Source organism: Heterodontus francisci, chromosome 37 (genome assembly GCF_036365525.1).
Source record: "Heterodontus francisci isolate sHetFra1 chromosome 37, sHetFra1.hap1, whole genome shotgun sequence".
NCBI classification, from domain to species: domain Eukaryota; kingdom Metazoa; phylum Chordata; class Chondrichthyes; order Heterodontiformes; family Heterodontidae; genus Heterodontus; species Heterodontus francisci.
Window position 1 is genome coordinate 34,975,641 of NC_090407.1, and position 20,418 is coordinate 34,996,058.

The 20,418-nt window shown below is 41.1% G+C and overlaps 1 protein-coding gene across 1 annotated transcript in view; it reads left to right on the forward strand.

Annotated features, from left to right (window-relative positions):
* The window catches only part of ajap1 (adherens junctions associated protein 1), a 165,622-nt gene that overhangs the window by 106,296 nt on the left and 38,908 nt on the right, over positions 1-20,418 (forward strand). The window contains exon 5 of the mRNA XM_068017003.1: positions 4,067-4,309. Coding sequence (XP_067873104.1) covers positions 4,067-4,309 — 243 coding nt within the window. The remainder of the gene's footprint in view (positions 1-4,066; positions 4,310-20,418) is intronic.

A 20,418-nucleotide genomic window follows, 5' to 3' on the forward strand; every position in this document is an offset into this window, starting at 1 on the left:
TTAAAGTAACAAGTAACACAGAATCCTTAATATCTACCTAAACAGGCAGATACTTCACTAAAGTGTCCGGTAACATTATATACTCATATCCTCGAGTGGGGTTTGAGCCCGCAAGCTTATGATTCAGAGGCAAAAGTGGGTAAACTGATACCCATGAGCATGTTACATAAAGAATAATAACTAGAAGAGTGTTTCACAGATAGTAACGTATCTTCATGTATTCCTCAGAAAATAAAACAAAATTGGTAGCATAAAACATCAAAACAGAGAGCTGTTATGCTACGGAATAGATAGCAGATGGTTGAAAGTGTGTTACAGAATCGATAGCAGATAGCTGAGTTTTGTTACACAGAAAATGACAGATATTGGGGTATCTTACATAGAGTATTCCAGATGTTGAGGTATCTTACACAGGGAATGACAGATTGGGGTGTCTTCCATAGAGAATGACAGATGTCGAGGTATCTTACATAGAGAATGACGGATGTTGGGGTACCTTATATAGGGAATGACAGATGTTGGGTCATCTTACATAGGGAATGACCAAGGGCTGGGTATGTTGCATACAGAATGACACAGATTGGGTTGTGTTACATAGACAAATACAGATGTCAATGTGACATCTTGGGTATCAGCTTTGATCAGTTATGTGATGGGAAGAACAGTAATTATGTTCAGTAATGATGGTCTTACAGAAGAGACTGTCAGAGGATTTGTTTTGCAGCAGGTTACCAGACCAGTTACAGTTGGTGCAGTATTGCAATATTAACATATTAACATGCTGCTGGGTTTGACAGTTGATCAATGATGGGAGGGGAACTACAAAAATTGTGTATTTTTTTTCGGATCTAAGGAAGCTGTGAGCCAGAAGGTGAGGAATCGATCAACTCAAAATTAAACTGGAAATTCCTTTGGATCATTTTCAACTTTTTTCTCCTTTTGTTTCCTTCCTGGGTGGGGTCCATCCTACACGTGATGTCCCTCAGCTGGGAGCAAAGGTGAGAGCCCCTGGACCTCAGCTATCAATGTACATCAATCGTGTCTGTTTTTTTGTGTGTGGATTGAACACTGTTAATGGTTCTTGATGCATTTATAAATACATTGACACACAGTCTGTTAATCAGTATACCGTAGAAACACTGCATTACATACCAATGCTCCCAATTCGTCATGTTATAATTGCATGACTATTCTTTGGTCATAAATGTGAAACTTTTGGGCATCATCCTTGTCAGGGCTTCAAGGGACAGAACTCTCCAAAAATAAAGGTTTGCAATTTGAAATGTGACGTGTGGTAAGTGAAGCCTGCTTGGGACGAACAGGTGAGCTTTGACCTCCGGTTCCCAAACCTTACAACGGGTACAGACAGAGACTGCAGGCAGTGGGTGTAGGCAGCGAGTGCCAGCATGCTACTTGTAGAGGGCATCACGACCATGCCAATCTTTTTCCCATGTGATGCCCACAGATGGAATTTCCAGCCAATTCATGGATCGCAATAAGGAACAAGAAGCTAAGCTGTGTTTTATCCCATCCCTAGCTCACCAGCAGTGAAGCCTCTTAAGCCATTCTTAACAGCCATCCTGGCTTTTAAATCCAACCTGATTAAATCAGTTAGTCAACACATTATACATTAAACAGTTTATTTTCCAAAGTAATGTGCTGCAGGCTGTTTTGACCACCAGAAAATCCATCAGTAAATCCTATGTTCCCAAACCCCAAGTACAATTAAAATAAAAACAGAAAATATTGGAAACACTTAGTAGGTCAGGCAGCATCTATTGAGAGAGAAACAGAGTTAATCTTTCAGGCCGATGACCTTTCATCAACATTGGAAAAAGGTTAGACATGTAACAGGTTTTAAGCCAGTACTGAGGAAGCAAAGGTGGGGAGGAGAGGAAAGAAGAAAAGGGGAAGGTTTGTGATAGGTTGGAGGGCAGGAGAGATTAAATGACAAAAGGAATGATGATGTAAGGCAAATGGAGGTGGTAATGGGACAAGTAAAGAAACAAAAGATGGGTCTAGAGGAGGTTTAGGCAGCATCATCAGCAACAGCTGCCATCCAAAAATCAAAAGAAAGGACAACTGGTTACATTGGGAATATGAGGGGGTAGAGCAGGTTCCAATTTAATGTTCAAAAAGATATGGGTTTGGGGCACTAAATATTACAACACAGATGGTAGAAGTAACTTGCAGGGTACAATGAGTTTCAGAAAATGTGGCCAACACTGGCTAGATCCTATGAGTGAAGTTTTTCAGTCACGAGCTCTATACCTAAGGCGTCAGATTAAAAATAGAAACATGACTAAAATAAGAAGCTGTGTCTGTCAGATGTCTACAGCGGAGGGCCAAGTAGAATTCATGTACTTTCTCCCTATTTTTTCTATAGTTCTCCGTCTCTTTTTTTGTTTTTCTGGGCTTCAGGCAAGATTTTTCAGTATTTGTCGCTTACCTATAGTTTTAATGGAAGGCTATCATTGCCACTGAGAATGCTGCATTATCCCTTTCTCCAATAAGAGAAAGCAAGCATTAAGATAGGAATTACTAGAATACCCAAGCAGGCGATCACAATCCTGAATATGGGATATGTTTGTTATTAAGCTCTGTTGGTAACAAACTAGGAAAGACTGCAGAGCTTCAAGCCATGCAACAGTCATTTTTAATATGCAGACTGTAGGCATCAAACATATGAAAATTTCTAGGTCAGAGGGAAGCAGTTAGGGAGGGAACTTCCTTCACGTAACCATGGATACACATTTACATCAGCATTGATATATTGAGGTAGGAGGGTGGGAGCTAACAAACGAACGTGTGGGACTGTGATCGAAAGCATGAGAATTAGCAGGCAAGTGAAGGAGGAGTAGAGTAGATGGAGGGGGAAGGAGCTGTAGTGGGGTTTATAGTCTAGATTTGTCTCTTTCCATTCTGAAGCCTCCACGGATACCTTTGAACAAAGCAGAAGAAACTACCTACTCATAGATTGCATTTTTAATTCCTTCCCGTAGCTTTTTTTTTCTACAAGGGACCTTCCTGGCTCAATTCTTTCTGTTCCTTTGCACTCTGGCCTCCCTGGCTCCTCCTGACCCCTCAGGCCAACTGCAAAGATAAATTTCACACAGATGCTTAAGTGGAGACATAGCATGTTGTCGTCTGATTCTAATCAGCATAGCCTCCAATGAAATATTGTCCTGTCCTGTTATGTCTTTATTACGTCAGTAGTGTGACCTAGAATTAGAGACAGTGTTGTTATGTTTTGAAGGTTGTTAGAATGTTCTGTCATAACCTGGCAATCTACTTTTACATTTAGCATTGATTTGAGGCTTCTTACCCTCCCTCCTGTCTTTTGGTACTTAACCTCTTCACTGGACTCAAAAATTCACCTCCTTCCACTTTGTCACTTATTTTCATAATCTGGAAAACTTCACCTTGAAGTCTATTTCCCAAGGAGAAGTTGTCCAACATGCTTAACCTTTCCTCATAGTTCAGGTTGTAAATTAAAGTTGCCAACCCTCCAGGATTGCCCTGGAGTCTCCAGGAATTAAAGATTAATTTCCATAGGGCCATTAAACAAAAAAAAAAATTCCTTTCAACATTTTTGTTTATTAGTTATAAAAAAAATCCGACATGGGGAGAAGGGCTATTGATTGACAGCAAAGAATCATCCAAACGTGTAACAAAGAAGCTATTCACTTTATGATTGGTGTAGGAAGGCATTGCACTATGAAAATGGAAAGATTGGGCAAGCAAGAGTGGGAATGTCGGGGCAGGGCAGTTAGAGGCAGGAGGTCATGTGATGAAATCTCCAGGAATATGTCCAACCAGAGTTGGAGCATCATCTTGGTTGCTTCCCTCAGCATCCTGCCAGGGGTAGCAAGGCCCTTTCTGTGACTGGATGACCAGAATTGCCAAATGGAGACTTACACCTTAAAAAGCAACCTCTTTAGGTTTCTGGCCTATCTCTCTGCTGGTGCAACCCTGTAGCTTATTTGGAAGTGGGGCAGCTATGTATATATTTTTTTAAATGGAAACGTTGATACTGCTGAGATGAACAGGTCTGTTTGTTTTACAGTTGTGCTCAAAATGGGAACGGACACCGAAATAGCCACCAACGGAAGATCAACCAACAAGAAGAAAGTTGCCAAAATCTCACTGATTTTACCGCCGCACGAGTGCCAAGCAACCTGGACATATTCACCGCGTACAACGAGACCCTCCAGTGCTCCCACGAGTGTGTCCGTGCATCAATGCCAGTCTATGCTGACCAGGGCCTACACCAGACCACAGTTTATAAAACCACATTCAATGGAAACCGGTAAGGCTATCACATTAAAGCTAAACAAAAAGATTATTGATGTCACAGTGCACACCTCTCATCTCGGGGCGGGGGGTGGGGGGAAAAACAGGTAGGGATTGAATGGTTCAATTATCAGATTTATAATGGAGCCAGGATTAGGGATGTTGTTATTGGATCAATATTGGCTGATTCCACCCTTTCACTGGAAATACAAAAGTATCAGAAGTCCATTCGGTGCTCACGACTTGGCTGCAGGCATGACTCTGCCCCCTGCCCCGGGGCAGATGAATGTGCAGAGCAGGCAATAGGGCTCTCAGTGTTAACAAGTCTGAGCCAAGCCACTCGCTAATTAAATGTTGCTTTGTGATCAAAAGCACGTACACAGTGTTGGCGATGCATCATTCCAAAGTTATTGAGAAGTAGGTGGTGTTAATAGTTTGGCACAGCAACAATACAGCACAAACTGCAACATACCAACACCAACTAAAGTAATCAGCCTCAATGAGGATAGCCTGAGAAGGATCTTTTTTATGTATTAGTCAAGATTACTACCAAGAAATAGCCAAAACCAATAATAATATCCATGTGATATTGATATGACTATCCCAGTGCTTGGCACTTAATTTTACCTCTCACCAACTTGCTGTTCGATTATTTGCATAGCCAACTGACAATTACATAATGGCTTTTGACTAATCAGCTCCTTTCCTGTACATTTATAGGCACTGGCCTGGCACAGAAATACATGAAAGGTTTAAAAGGATAGCTGGAAACTTCCAGATATAACCTGAGAAATGCAGGAACATCTTGTTGCTTGTTGTTGTAAGAGCCCATTATATAATCTATGCCTCCTGTTATTAGTGCAATGGAGATGCTTTCTTTTTTAATATAGTCACCCTCCTCAATTGTATCGGGAAATACCCAGCTGCCCTTTGATCTTTTCTTGAGGTATCATGTCCACTACATAGGTCTATGAGACAGTTTCTTGGCAGTGTCTAGTTTCTTTTCCCTATCAACTTTTCCTGTTTCTTTTTTCCTCATCAATCTTTTCCTCTCCCCTACCCTCCTGAAGGCATTGACTTCTTGCTGGGGTGCAGTCACACAGTCATAGTTTACCACATGATACCTCACCCAGGTGCCTGTTATTCATGTGTCAATCCTGGCAGTGAGTGTAGACAGGCTAGTTGATGGGGATTGTTGCTGAATGATTACATAGAATTTACAGCACAGAAATAGGCCATTTTGCCCAATAGGTCTATACTTGTGTCTATGCTCCATACAAATTTCCTCCCGCTTTACTTCATTTCACCCTGTCACCACATCCTTCTATTCCTTTCTCACTCATGTGCCTATCTCCATTCCACTTAAATGCATCGATGCTATTCAGCTCCACGTTCACATTCTCATCACTGTCTGATTAAAGAACCTTCTCCTGAATTCATTATTGGACTTATTATTGACATCATATATTTATGACCCTTAGTTTTGGTCTCCCCAACAAATGGAAACATCTTCTCTATGTCTACCCTATAGAATCCCTTCATAATTTTAAGCACCTGATCAGGAGTAGGAAACCTGGCTGATTTCTTCCTTCTTGACCTGGGCACTTAGATAAATGTAGCACCCCTCTCAAGACCCGAGCTGGGATTGGCTAAGTCAGCACTGACTGCTGATTTCCTGGTCTGTATGATCCAGCTATTCATTTGCTTAACCACCTGAGCAATCGGGGCAGTCCATGTTCTTGACTCTAAATATCTTCTCCATAACACTACATGCTACAGTGATAGGCTAATGGTAATCTTGGCATTTCTTTTTCTGCCAACTTTCTCTATTTCATTGATATAGATGCAGAAACATTTCCTTCAGTGCTGGACCCGGTAACAGATCTGGTCACACTGACTAGTCATTAAGAAAAGCAATTTTTTAAAGCCTAATCTGAGCTTTAAAATGTATTTGTTGCGTTGTAAGCTATCATGTTTTTTGACGGCATTGTGTCTTTTTATGTATTTTTGACACATTACAGAATATATCAGGATGATTTTCAATCGTTTTTTCACAATAGAAGGTTTCTGTAGTCCTTAATAGAATTTAACCACATGAGAAAATGACAACAAAGTATGGTATAACATGGATACCTGATTATGGGAGTGGATTAAAAGTTGGGTTTAAATCCAGCTTTAGGTTAGTTTCCTCCACCTGGTAGCTGTAACAATCTTATGCAAAATGAGTTTGGGAAGCCCTAATCCAGTTGCTGATGAAGATGCCTGAACACTGTTTCCAACTGGGCACAAACAGGGTGATTTCACCCTCATGCACTTGAAAAGGCAATTATCCTTACAGAGAGTGCAGAGCAGAGAGAGGGGCACAATATTAAACTGTAATTCCAGAACCCATGCAGCCAAGTGTGGCTCCTCAGTGGGAGCCTGGAATTGCTGAATTATCATTTAAATTATCATCCTCATTCAGAGACCACAAAGGATGGCTGGTGTGGAAAATATCACGCTCACGCACTAGGGAATTCTTATGAAGTTGTGGTTAGTCATAATGTATATCTGACATGGCTGTGCTTGGTATGAGGACTGGAAATGCAAAGTGCCCCCATTCCCTGCCAGTACCATTCTTCACCTGGATTACCACGAGTATTGCTAAGGCTGAGTAACAACCCCAAAACTGCAAGACTCTGCTCATTGGGTGGGATTTTTTTTATGCATTTGGGGGATGTGGGAGTTGCTGGCTATGCCAGCATTTATTGCCCATCCCTAATTGCCCTTGAGAAGGTGGTGGTGAGCTGCCTTCATGAACTGCTGCAGTCCTTGGGGTGTTGGAGAATTGTCAACAGAAGTCAGCATGGCCAGCCTGCTCCGTTCCAAAATGGCTAAAAGATTTGGAGCACTGTAGATCCAGCATGTTGTCATCCAAACCTGATTCTCTAATTTGTGCTCTCATGAGGTGGCGCCTCGTAATTTCAGGGCTCATCTGTTTCTTCATATAAAATTGAAACACAACTGCAATAGAATCAAGGGGCTAAATTTTACCTGCCCGTTGGAGAAGGGCTGGGAGGCAGGAGGCTAGCAAAATGACTGGGGAGGCATCAGGTGGCATGCCCAATGTTTCCTGCCGCCATGCCATTTTGCCAGTGGTGGGAAAGCTGGCAAAGATCCCACCCGCCCAGGGCCCAATTTAGCCATTTAAATGGCTAATTAAGGGCCTCTTCCCACCTCCACTGGCATTTTACCAGTGGCAAGGGGGCCTGCTGCCTCAGGAGGAGACTGCCAGGTAAACCCCGGTGGCGTCCCAGCAGGCTCTGGGGTCAGGGACCCTCCTTTTTGGGTACTCTTTGGTCTGCGGAGGGGCCTACGCCAGCGGTAATGGCCACCTCTGTGACAACAATGCTGCCCGTCCTCAGCAATTTTCCCTCCATTTCCCCCCCCCCCCCTCCACCCCATGGGGCCTACCTACTGACCCCAGACCCCACTTAGCTTACTTTGTGGGCACACCACTATCAATGTGCCCTCTTCCTCCAGGTGTAGCCCCAACAATGGGCACTGCTAGCAGTGGCACTGCTAAGCTACCGGCCCTCTAATATTTCAACCTTGATGTTAAAGAGACCATGGGACCTTGTTCTGTTAGCTAAACAATAGCTGCCCAAAATTGGGTTTATGCATTGCCCTTGACAGACAGCATGGACAGGATAACAAGGCACAACATCACCACATAGAGACCACAGGCAGATTGCTTTGGTCTATCGGTGCATGAGCATTGTCACCAGTCACTATTCCAAATGTTTAAGGGCAGTAGAGGATAGGTTTTGCAAGGCCCTGCTCTAGTTGTGGAGCATTGCTGGATGCCAGCGTAGGTCATAGATCAGTGTGATTTTGACATCCATAGTGCTGTATAATGAGGCTGTGTGCCAGGATCACAGTCTTGGAAAGTTTACCCTTACATATCAATAGAGTTGATATGGATCAGTCCCCATTTTGTTAGTCTGACTACTTAATATGGAATAATATAGAAGTGGGTTGTATTAGATGTATACAGGATCTTGAATTGGTTTGACCTCAATATGGTCATTGATACCATTTGGGACAAACACCTGTAAACATTTATAGGATCACTAGACATCTCTTCACACATCCTTTATTTTCTATAATATGTAGAATAAAGTATCTAAATTATATATATGTAAGTTCATTACCTCAGTTTGTGAAACAATGACTAACATTTGTTCATGATGAGTTGACTACACAGATTATGAATCATTGGTGATGAAGCTAATGACACTATAACCTCACAATAAATAGCTGTTCAATTCAACTGCAGAATTACTAATAAAAAAAAGTTCAATAATCAAAATTGAATCATTTGCACTTTTATTATTCAAAACTTTTACTGTCCTGCTCGAATCAAATATCACATCCATTAGATTGCAGCCCCCGCTGGTTTTCTGGGTGAAAGCACAGCCCTTTGAGATGCTGAAGAAAACAGTACAGGAAGGTTGCAGGCTCCATCTCCAGGGTTCTGGCTGGGGTTCTATAATTGGCCTCAGAATCCATGGGCTAGGGAAGAGAAAATAATCAGCTCTCCAATTCTCACTCTTGATCCCATTTGGCAAGTCCTGCTGGAAAGTTCATGGATAGCTTAGGCGGATATGACAGGGTTCAGGAATGATGGCTCCCACAGTCTTAACAGCAAGTCTACAATCTCCTTCAGGGCTCACACTTGAGTATTGGTCACTAGGGCTGCTGCATCCTTCGGAATGGTACCCTGACAAAAGTTAACGCCTTAAGGAAAGGAGGGGAGAAAATTGGAGAAGGCAGGCAAGTAAATCACCAAATGAAATGTGAAATAAAAACAAGAAATGCTTTTACCAAAAGAAATGTGCTGGTCAAGACGGGTTGCTGGACTATCTGCAGCAATGCTCCTTTATCAATCCCAGCTCCCACCTTTTTTGCCTCACTTCTTTTTTCAAAGTCATTATTGATCTTGGCTGTTTTCTTAGAACAATGGAACTATTATAAAACAATAGAAGCAGATCAGGATCAGTCATTAAACACAGCCAGTTTAACTCAATTGGAATAAAAGCAAAATACTACGGATGCTGGAAATCTGAAATAAAAACAAGAAATGCTGGAAATGCTCAGCAGGTTTGGCAGCATCTGTGGAGGGAGAAGCAGAGTTAACGTTTCAAGTCAGTGACCCTTCTTCTGATGAAAGGTCACTGACCTGAAACGGTAACTCTGCTTCTCTCTCCACAGATGCTGCCAAACCTGCTGAGCATTTCCAGCATTTCTTGTTTTTAACTCAATTGGAAACTCCATATTCAGTAAGTTATGCACATATAGGACCAAATTAAACAAATGAAAAACAAAATGTGTTCTATTACAAAGTGCAGTTGTACATAATCTTGGAATAAAATGTGGTACAAGGCATTCACAAAGCTATGCCACCTATCACCAAATGTTGCAGTCAGCAATTAAGAATCATTCATTTATTGGTTAAGTATGTTTTTTCTTTCAATATGCTGACATAGATTTTCTAAAACTGCAAAATATGAGTTGCATGCTATGCCTTAGGTCTATGTTGTTTTCCTATTCATGAAAGATTGTTCATATGTTTTCTCAAGCTGTTTATTTTTTAATTGAAGCACATAAGTTAGATATACATGCACCAATATATTAGTAGAAACAAGGCTGTGTCCTGAGCAGAGATGGGTGTATATTCGACACAACCCGCCCATTGGGAAATTGAGGCAATTTGGGGGCAAAACTGGTTTTACACCTTGCCCGATTTTACTTCTCATTGACACCAGTGGAAGGCAATATTGGGTGTGGTGTAAAACTAGCATTTCTCCAGATCCTGTGGGTTTCCCACCGTGCTAGTTAGGGTTAACTGACCCCCACCCTGGTTTCACTATAATGAACATATTTAAGCAGCAGGCTTGTGAAGAATGCTGAATTTGCACCCTCAGCCAATTTGGTCTGTAACAAACCTTTAAACACAAGACAATCTTCTGAAGGAAGAAATCATACAATTTTAATATCTTTTCCATCAACACCCCAAAAATATATTCAAAACACTAGAGGCTAGAAATGACTGATATTAGCGGAGGAATATTTAACCCCATGTCATTCCTTTGTCTGCTATTTTATTGCATGCATTAACCATTTATTTTCAATAGTCTGACACCTCTGCTAAAATAGTTATAAATCCAATGATCCCACAGCCGTGTTTGTTCAAGGTAGGCATTTTAACATTACCAGTCTATGGAGGAATGCATCCTTATGTTTTTTTAGCCCTAAACTAATTGCTGTTGAACGTGTTTTAGTTACAGCCTTCCCCTGTTCATATTTAACAACTGGTTTCTGAGCATTGGATGTACTATTTCATTCTACACTGCATTGCCCAGTGACAGTATAAAACTATTCAATGAAAGTGACAGGAAATCATTAGCGTTGCATTTATTAAAGAGATCATTGAATACTATGCTGGAATGTCGAGGTGCAGACATTATTGTTTTGCATGGTAGACTAATTGAACAATTACTTAACCCGTTGACTGTCGGCTAACATGTTAATTAGCTGATGCAATATTGTAAGATATGGGAGCGCCTTCATGATGAACACACTGCTACATTTCGTTTTGAATTTTCCTAATGTTAGTAAAATAATCACGGTGAGGACATTTTTTCCAACTGTAGCAATGTAAACATATTCATATGGAGGGAAGGCAAGGGTTTGCTTTGTGTACTCTGATCTGTGAAATCATAAACTTGTTTTATAACAACCATTTTGTTACAGAAATCTCACACAGCAAACTGTCCCCATGATTTTCAGCATTATATGCTATGTTCTTCTTGAAAAAAGAAGAACATTCTGATGTCTGCCCTGTCAGGTGGATGTAAAAAAGTCCATGGCACTATTTTAAAGAAAAGCAGGGGCGTTCTCCCTGGTGTGTTGGCCAATATTTATCCCTCAATCAACATTGCAAAAACAGATTATCTGGCCATTATCACATTGCTGTTTGTGGGAGTTTGCTGTGTGAAAATTGGCTGCTACCTTTCCTACATTACAATAGTGCCTACGCTTCAAAAGTTCTTCATTGATTATAAAGCACTTTGGAATGAAGTTGTAAAAAGTGCTATATAAATGCAAGCCCTTTTTTGTGTCGCATCCCTAGATTTAATTGTTACCACACACTTATACTTGACGTTGCCCTACCATCTGTGCCATGGGATGGTCACATTAGAAGATTCAAGGCTATTGATCTAACAGTCAGTTACATTAAGACTGTGGATCTATATGCAAATACTGCAAAATGGTGCTAATCAAAGTGATGGGGCATCCTTCTTTTATCTGAAAGTTTTTGTATGCGTTTTTAGCAGAAGGTGAAAATGACAAGGTTTTAATGGATTACTGGCAATGTGCAGACCAACCATTGATTTGTTCTGGGAAAGAACAGCCACAATACGATTTGACAAAGTCAATTGTTCACAGCTCATTTCAGTGAACACTTTGCCCTTATTAGGAGCTGCCACTTTGGAAAAGAATGGTCATTCACACCCTCTCTGTACTAATGCTTTGTCTTTCAACACACCATTAACATACCGTTCGCCTTTGTTCCATGACCCTCTGGTCAGTTATTCTCTGTGACCCTGTCCTATCAACACCTCTTTTGTTATCTCTTGCCCTGCCCCTGCTTTACTTGCTCTAAACCTTTTACATTTCTAATATTTGTCAGTTCTGAACAAGGGTCTCTGACCTGAAACGTTAACTCTGCTTCTCTCTCCACAGATGCTGCCAGACCTGCTGGGTATTTCCAGCATTTCTTGTTTTTATTTATGAAGGCCTAGATACTTGTTTTCATAGAATTATGGAATAGTGCAGCACAGACAGAGGCCATTCGCCCAATCAAGTCTGTGCCAGTTCTTTTGAAGAGCAATCCAGTTAGTCCCACTTCCCCGCTCCTACCATGTCCCTGCAATTCTTTCTCCTTCAAGTGTTTATCCAATTCCCTCTAGACGCTGCTAGGCAGTGCATTTCAAATCCTAACCATTTGTTGGGTTAAAAAAAAAGTTTTTCTTCTTGTTGTCTCTGGTTCATTTGCCAATCACCTTAAATTGGTACCTTCTGGTTATTGACCCTTCAGCTGTTGGAAACAGTTTCTCTTTATTTACTCTATCTAAACCCTTCATGATTTTAAATATCTCTGTAATCTCATTTTACCCTACTCTGCTCTAAGGAGAATAGCCCCAGCTTCTCCAGTCTATCCATATAAATGCAATCTCTCACACGAGAACCATACCAGTATCTCTCTTTTGTACCCTCTCTAAAGCCTTCATGTCTTTCCTAAAGTGTGGTACCCAGAATTGGACACAATATGCCAGCTGAGGTCAAACTAGTGTTTTACGTAGGTTTAGCATAACATCCTGGCTTTTGTACTATATGCCTCTAGTTATAAAGCCAAGGATCCCATATGCTTTATTAACTGCTTTGTTAACCTATTCTGCCACCTGCAAAGATTTGTGCACGAGCATGCACAGGTCTCTCTGTTCTTGCATCCTTTTTAAAATTGTACCATTTAGTATGTAATGTCTCTCCTCATTCTTTCTGCCAAAATGTATCAGCTCACACTTTTTGAGTTGAATTTCATCTGTCATGTGTCTGCCCATTGCACCAGCCTGGCTATGTCCTCGGTAAATCTATTACTATCCCCCTCATGGTACTTACTGCATTTCTAAAGTTTTGCATCACCTGCAAGTTTTGAAGTTGTGTCCTGTACCCCCAAGCCCAAGTCATTAATATATATTAAAAATAGAAGTGGTCCTAGTACTGAACCTTGGAATGCCACTGCATAACTCCCTTTGCTGCAGAAAAACACCCACAACTTTCTGTTTTTTTAATCTTGCAGCCAGTTTTGTATCCATATTACACTGTCCCTTTAATCCCACGGGCTTCAATTTTGCTAACAAGTCTATTATGTGGTACTTTATGAAATGCCTTTCGAAAGTCCATATTCATAACATTAACTACACTGCCCCCATCCACACTCTCTGTTACCTCTTCAACAAAACTCAATCAAGTTAATCAAACATGATTTGCCCTCAACAAATCCTTTATTAGTCTGTGCTTGTCCAAGTGATTGTTAATTTTTTTCCAGTTTATTGTTTCTAAAAGCTTTCCCACCACCGATATTAAACTGACTAGCCTGTGATTCTAGCTTTATCCTTCTCCCGTTTCGAACAAGGGTATAAGCATTTGCAATCCTCCAGTCATTTGACGCCACTCCTGTATCTAAGGAGGATTGGAAGATCGTGGCTAGAACCTTCACAGTTTCTACCCTTACTTCCCTCAGCAACCTCGGATGCATCCTATCCAGACCGAGTGATTCATCCACTTTAAGCACAGCTTGCCTCTCTAATAACTTCTTTTTATCTATTTTTTAAAATCTCATTATGTATCCCAGCAACCACCTCATCTACTATAGCTTTGGCAAATACTGATGCAAAGTATTCATTCAGTATCTCAGCTTTGCTTTCTGCCCTCAACAACAGATCTCCATTTTGGTCCCAAATTGGCCTCACTGCTCTTTTGACAGCCGTTTTACTATTGATATGCCTATAGAAGACTTTTGGGTTCCCTTTTATATTAGCCGCCAATTTATTCTCATACTGTCTTTGCCCCTTTTATTTCCTTTTTCACTTCTCTGCTGTACTTTTTTATATTCAGCCTGATTGTCTTTAATTGTCTGTAGCTTGCTTTAGTTATGAACATCTGGACACTATATTTACCTAAGTTCAATTAATTCCATATTTAATTTTGTTTTTATTGAGTTCAGAAATAAAGCCCCATGTCTAAAGGAAATTAGAACAAATCAGCTGTGTCTCACATGCCCTGCATTGATTTGAAGTCAGATATCCTAAATTTGGTTGACTGCACACAACTAGCTGAAATATCCTCCATTAATGGCTAAATGTCTGCACCATTGCTCTTAATTAGTTCTTAATAGACAGTTGGAGGACTAAATTTAGGACATATCCCTGGATCCAATACAGAGCAGAGCCAGACATCAAACTGATCTGTTTTGCTTCCAAATACGATTTTTAGCATGTGAAGAATTTTGAGAGTTAAAAAAAATGCAATTTGCATAAAGTGAAGGGAAAGGGAGGTTTCAGATATTCAAACCATTCCATTCAACAATTCTATATATTTATTTTTGTCTCGCTTTTGTTTAATAATCTCCAGCCAGTCAATGCTGGGGTGTGTGGCTACTGCCTGGTCATTAGTCTCCCTGTATTGGTGCTGTGCATGCATTGTTCTACCTTGCATTATGTGCTGTCTGCTAGTGTCTGCCTGAGATTGGATGTCCTCAATGAATATGTCATGGGCCCAACAACATTGGTTGGTCTGGTGTCATGCCTGCCAAATTTATCTGGTGAATTTGTGGAAATGAGTTAGAGCATCAAACTTAGGCAAAGGTACTTTTCCCAAAGAGAAAATAAATAAGGCACTAGTTTAAACAATGCTGTAAAATGGGCTTTGTGCTTTGGTATTTTGGGTTTTTTTTGGAACAGTGCATTTCTAAGAAAACACTGCAATGTTGTCTCAAAGTAATTCCGATCTGTTTTCATGTACTAAAAAATTAACACCAGAAACACAGATATATCGAACAACCTCTAATAGCTCCTTCAATAAAATTAGTCATATTGGTTTTATGATGAAGGCTCATTCCAACTGCCGTTCTTCAGTTACATAGGTTTAATACAAGAACACCCCATTAATACTCAGTGCACTAGATCTTGACTTTGTGTGATGGGTGAAGTGAATTTGCACCCCTTTTTACATCTCTCCACATTTTTATTCCCATTGACTTCAATGTAAGATGGGCTGTCAACTCACTACCAACCATTTTACATAATCCTACAAGGTCAAGATCTACTCTAGTAAGATGTAATCCAGCACTGGAGTTGCTAACGGTCCTTGTGCTCAACACAAATCTCACTCGGACAGTCTGGGGTGGAAACAGTCTGAGTTGGAAATCAGAAAGGTGGGTGAAATTGGGTAGTGAAGGCTATTGTCACCTCACTGCCTCGACCCGAGTTTCCGTCCTGCTGCCCCTGCTGGAATCACTGCGCTCCATCCTTCCTGCATGCTTGCTGTATGTAAAGGCTGGCAAGAGGGTGGGGCCCAGGTCGCCAGCCCATTTTCTCCCCATTCGTTCCTGCTGTTGCTCAGGACCATCATGTGAATCATCATGGCAAGTCAGGACACCAGGAAAAATGGTCCTAATTGCATCAAATAGAAGGAGAAGGCCTAGTAAAGGCCTAACCTCTCTCTATTTGCTTGTCTGTTGAAAGCCTCAGTCCCAGTCTTTGGGGCCCTGTGATGCCTTTAACAATGCCACTGATGCCTGGTTCTGACTTGGCTGGTAGAATCTCACTGAGAGAAAAACATGAATATCTAATAAGCTCCGACCCAGGAAACTGGCCCAAGATCATGACCAGGTTGGGGAGTTGAGAAGTCCTACTTGAACCTGTCAGCCCTCTGCCTCCCGTCCCATCACAAAAACACTTCCTGAAGGAGGTTAGTACTGTTTCTTAAAGTGACACTGAATACTGCGATGTGGTGGTCATCCCCACAGATCAGGAAGCTCAGCTTCAATATTTGTTCTATGTATAGTATGCTTCAGGAAAGGAATTACATTTTGGCTGGGATTCTCTTTCCTGACTTCAGCTATAACATGTGGGAATGTTAGATGAGGACAGAATTGTCTCAGCAGTGATGCCTTCAACAGTCAAATAACCTTCATCACTCACTGTGAAGATGCGCAGTTGAAGAATAGCCACTTGGGCAATGTACTTGAGGGCATCTGACATTCATAGGGCCAGATAACACCAGTGTAAGTCAGCACTTTCAGGAAAGGAGGGAGAGAATTGTAGAGAGGCAAAATGAAAATTCTAGATAGGCTAAAGTTTGAGCTCAAATTCAGGTTTTAGTCGAGCTATCTGTGACTTGAGCATAAAATTAATTGTGAATAGTTTATGCTTCTAGATGTAACCTACAATATATTATTTGAAAAAGATCAGAATAGACAAAAGTTCTGTCTTTCAGGACTGAAATGTGCTGTTACTATTTTTATATAGGAAATTATTAGTGCAAACTTGTATATGTAAAAAACCTTAGAAGGAATTTTATTACATAAAGTGTTATGACCGAGCCTGGAGGAGCACACTGTCTGACTGTTGAAACCTTCTGGTTCTCTATGTGGGTTGTTGCTAATGGAGGGAGTCAATTTTTAAATTCTTCCAGGAGAATTATTTCCCTCAGTGTCTCATACATGGCCTCTACCTTTAGTGCCCGCATCCAACGATCAAAGTTAATTTGCTTTACCCTCTCAAATTGTATACAAGTCTGCCTAGGCTGTTTCCGGTTGTTCCGAAATTTCTGCCTGTTAGCTTCAGGGACTAACACATAAGCAGTGAGAATAGCCTTTTGTGCCATCTCATAATCTGCAGAAACCTCCTCAGAAATCATGGCATAAACCTCATGAGCTCTGTCAATCACCCTGCTTTGCATGAACAGTGTCCAGTTTTCTTTCAGCCACCCCATCCGTCTGGCTATCTTTTCAAAAGAAATGAAAAATGTCTCTATGTCCATTTCTTCAACCATCGGGAGAGTTTGCACAAATTTAATTAGCTGTCCACTGGGTCCTGGGCTAGAGTCAGGTCTTTATCCACCCGAATTTTCATCGGGGTCAAGGCCATCCTTTTTCTCATTCCAGCCTTCTAATCTGGTATTCCCTTTCTCTCTCCTTTTCCACTCTTTCTCTTGCCCTTTCTCTCTCCTGACGCTCTGCTTACTCTCTTTGAAATTCTCTTTTTCCTTTTCTCTCTCCTGCCGCTCTGCTTGTTCCCTTTGAAATATTCTTTCATTTTCCTTTTCCCTCACCTGAAATTCTAGCCCTAACTTCTTCTTGTCCGACTGAATCTGTACCTGTATTACTTTGTCTTCTTCCGATTCTACTCATCCCTCTGGCTCTTTCACTTCAATCTCCAGCTGTCTAGCCACTAGTCTGTAAATTTCATCCTGCCTAGCTTTTAGCCTAATGTCTAACTTCAAGTATTCCACCACACTTGACAGCTCATCAGTGGGCAATGCCTTTAAAGACTCATAGGGCCGGATTCTATGAGCCCTTCACTCATCTCAGCAGCAAGCTCAAAAAATGGCAGCTCACCCCCAAGGGGCCACAAGCCAAAGAGCTGCTGTGATTTTTAGCACGGCAGCTCATAGTCGGGGCAGTCAACCTTGCTGGCTTATTTAAAGACATATTCAGTAAAACAAAATAAAGACATTTCTTTTGCCCCTCTCCCACTCCCCCCAATAATAATGACATTAACCATTTGGCCTTTCCCCCCAAAACACCTAACTGTAACATCTGACCTTTCCCCCCACAAACTGCACAAAGTATAAAGTACATTCTTTCCCACCATCCCCTACACTCACGACGTTTATTTGACCCTGTTTCCCACGCCCCCCCACCCCCCCCCCCACCGCACTAATAAACTTACCTCCGTTCCTCTCCCCACCAGTGTGGCACCTTGTTTCCCCGGATGGGGATCCAAAGGCACTCGAGTGCCGGCTGCTGTGCTGAAGATCATGGCGGATCTCAGGATCTGAGGTAAGTATATGTAAATACATTCATTTTATTAATTTGAATATGGTGATTGTGGTCCTGTTGCTGAGCGGTGGGGTTCCGCCACGGTGCCTCGCCTCCGCCGGGAGAATTGGGCCAGGCCCTGCTGGCATCAAGTTCCATGGTGGGTCTCGTCCAGAGCCATCTTCAGGCCCCCCCATCCCCCCACCCAACCACCACTACGGATCTCGACATTGAGGGCTGCTTAAAATTCAACCCTATCTATTCCAGACTGCTGCACAAATGCACTTGCATCAAAAGTAACTATTAAGGTAGTGTAAGCTTTACTTTAATGTGCAAGAAACCTGCCATTTTTCTTTTCCCTTTTTCAATTATTATTATGCCACTTATAATTTCACTTTGTCCCCAATTATATGTTACGACTGAGGCTGGAGGAGTGCACTGTCTTTCTCTAGTTCCATTTCTCTATGGATCACAACATATATTTAAATGTTTTACCCAGTTACTGATACGGCCAATTATATACTTTAGTTTAGTTTTAGAATAAAATCCACCAACCAGGTTTCTTTAATAAAAAACAGAATTCTTAATTTATTATGAAACAAGACTTATTCAATAAAGATACAAAGCTTATTAACACACAGGTTGAAATATGAAAGTTCCTTTCTAAATTAATCCATGCACACACACACACATCAGTTAAAGAAAAAAATGAAGATGTTTTCTCTTTACAAAAAAGACAAAAAAAATACTTTGGCCAAATACTTGTCACTTCTTGAAGGAAAAGGATAAGTTAGTCCTTTATTCAGGCGTCTAAATGCACGTTGATGGCTGTCATTGGGTTTTTTTTGGGAACAGTTCTTTTCAGGCAATGTCGAGGATTAGTCTGGCTGGCTTTCCAGGAGAATCATTGCATCAGGGGTTTTAGCTATCACACTGGATTCTGAGGGTTTCTCAAAAAGGTGGAAAAAGGATGAGCTGGTGGTTTCTCTCTTAGCCCCAACTGACTCAAAACAATATCCAAAAATGAAACCAACTCTTGACCACCATAAATCTTGACATGTCACTTCTCTGTAAACAACATCTCCTGAGCAATGTTTCTGCTTAAGACATGTGACTTACAGCAAGGGTTTGTTTTTACACAAAGTCCCAAATCCTTCCAGTGACCTTTTTAAAAATAAACAGTATCTATGGAATCTCTTCAGTCTTTTAAATGAATCAATTTCCACAGTTTTTAAACACGAGTCTTCAAAATTATTAAAAAAGGGAGTATTTTCAGAACAAAAGATTGTACATGCATTAATACAACAGGTTGAAACATGAATCCCAATTTTCATTTAACCTAAACCTTAACAAGAACATGGCGGTTTTGGCTCAAATGCCCAACTTACGCCTGGCTTGCTTTTATGCTCCAGTAACTTGAATGGAAACAGGAATTGTGTGATGTGTAAATCAGGTACCGAGCCCATTCTCACAGGGTGAGTTAGGTTAAAATCAGAGCTTTTCCTGTTTCTCTCAATCACTTTCTCACCATGCCATAAATGGGAATCTTTGGGGTAAGACTGGGAACTGATGGTAGAAATTGCGTAACTCCACTACTGCCATAGACAATGGCTATAATGCCAAGATGCGATGAATAAATTTGTAGCAGGTGGCTCATTCTTGGCTCTAGGAAAGCTCTGTGCCTTCAGCAGTGCCTCAGAATTTCTGTCAATTGATGTTTTCATCATTTACTTAGCTGAAAGTTATTGATATTTTCTCATGTAAGGTAAATTTGAGTCACAAAAGGGGCATACGACTAAGAGTAAACTTCGTAGAGGTACATAACATCAAATGGTATTGTTTGAGTAAAGCTCAAATATCTTTCAAATTTAGCTAGGAAAGCAGGATTAAAGAACATAAGGAGTCACATTGTCTCAGTAACAGACTTCTGCCTCTGAGTGAGAAGATTGTGGGTTCAAGACTCGCTTCAGAGATTGCATTACTCCAACTCTGATTTTTTGTGGATGCTAAAATCCCATTGACCCACCATTGGTGGCTGTGCCTTCAGCTGTCTGTGCCCTTGGCTCTGGAATTTCCTCCCTCTATGTCTCTTAACAACATTGACTACACTTCAAAAGCACTTCATTGGCTGTAAAGCGCTTTGAGATGTCCGGTGGCTGTAACTGGCATTATGTAAATACAACTCTTTCTTTTCCTCCTTTTAGACGTTCCTTCAAACTCACCTCTTTGAGCAAGCTTTTTGTCACCACTCCTAATATCTCTATTTTTGATTTGGTGTTGACCTTTATTTGATTACATTTCTGTGAAGCGACTTGGGCTGTTTTTCTATGTTCAGGTTCCTAAATAAATGCAATTTGCTGCGTACATAATCTCGGCTGACACTACAGTGCTGTACCTATGGAGTGCAGCATTGTTATAGTTAGAATCAGAATTATACAGCACAGAAGTACGCCCATTGTGTCTGTGCTGGTTCT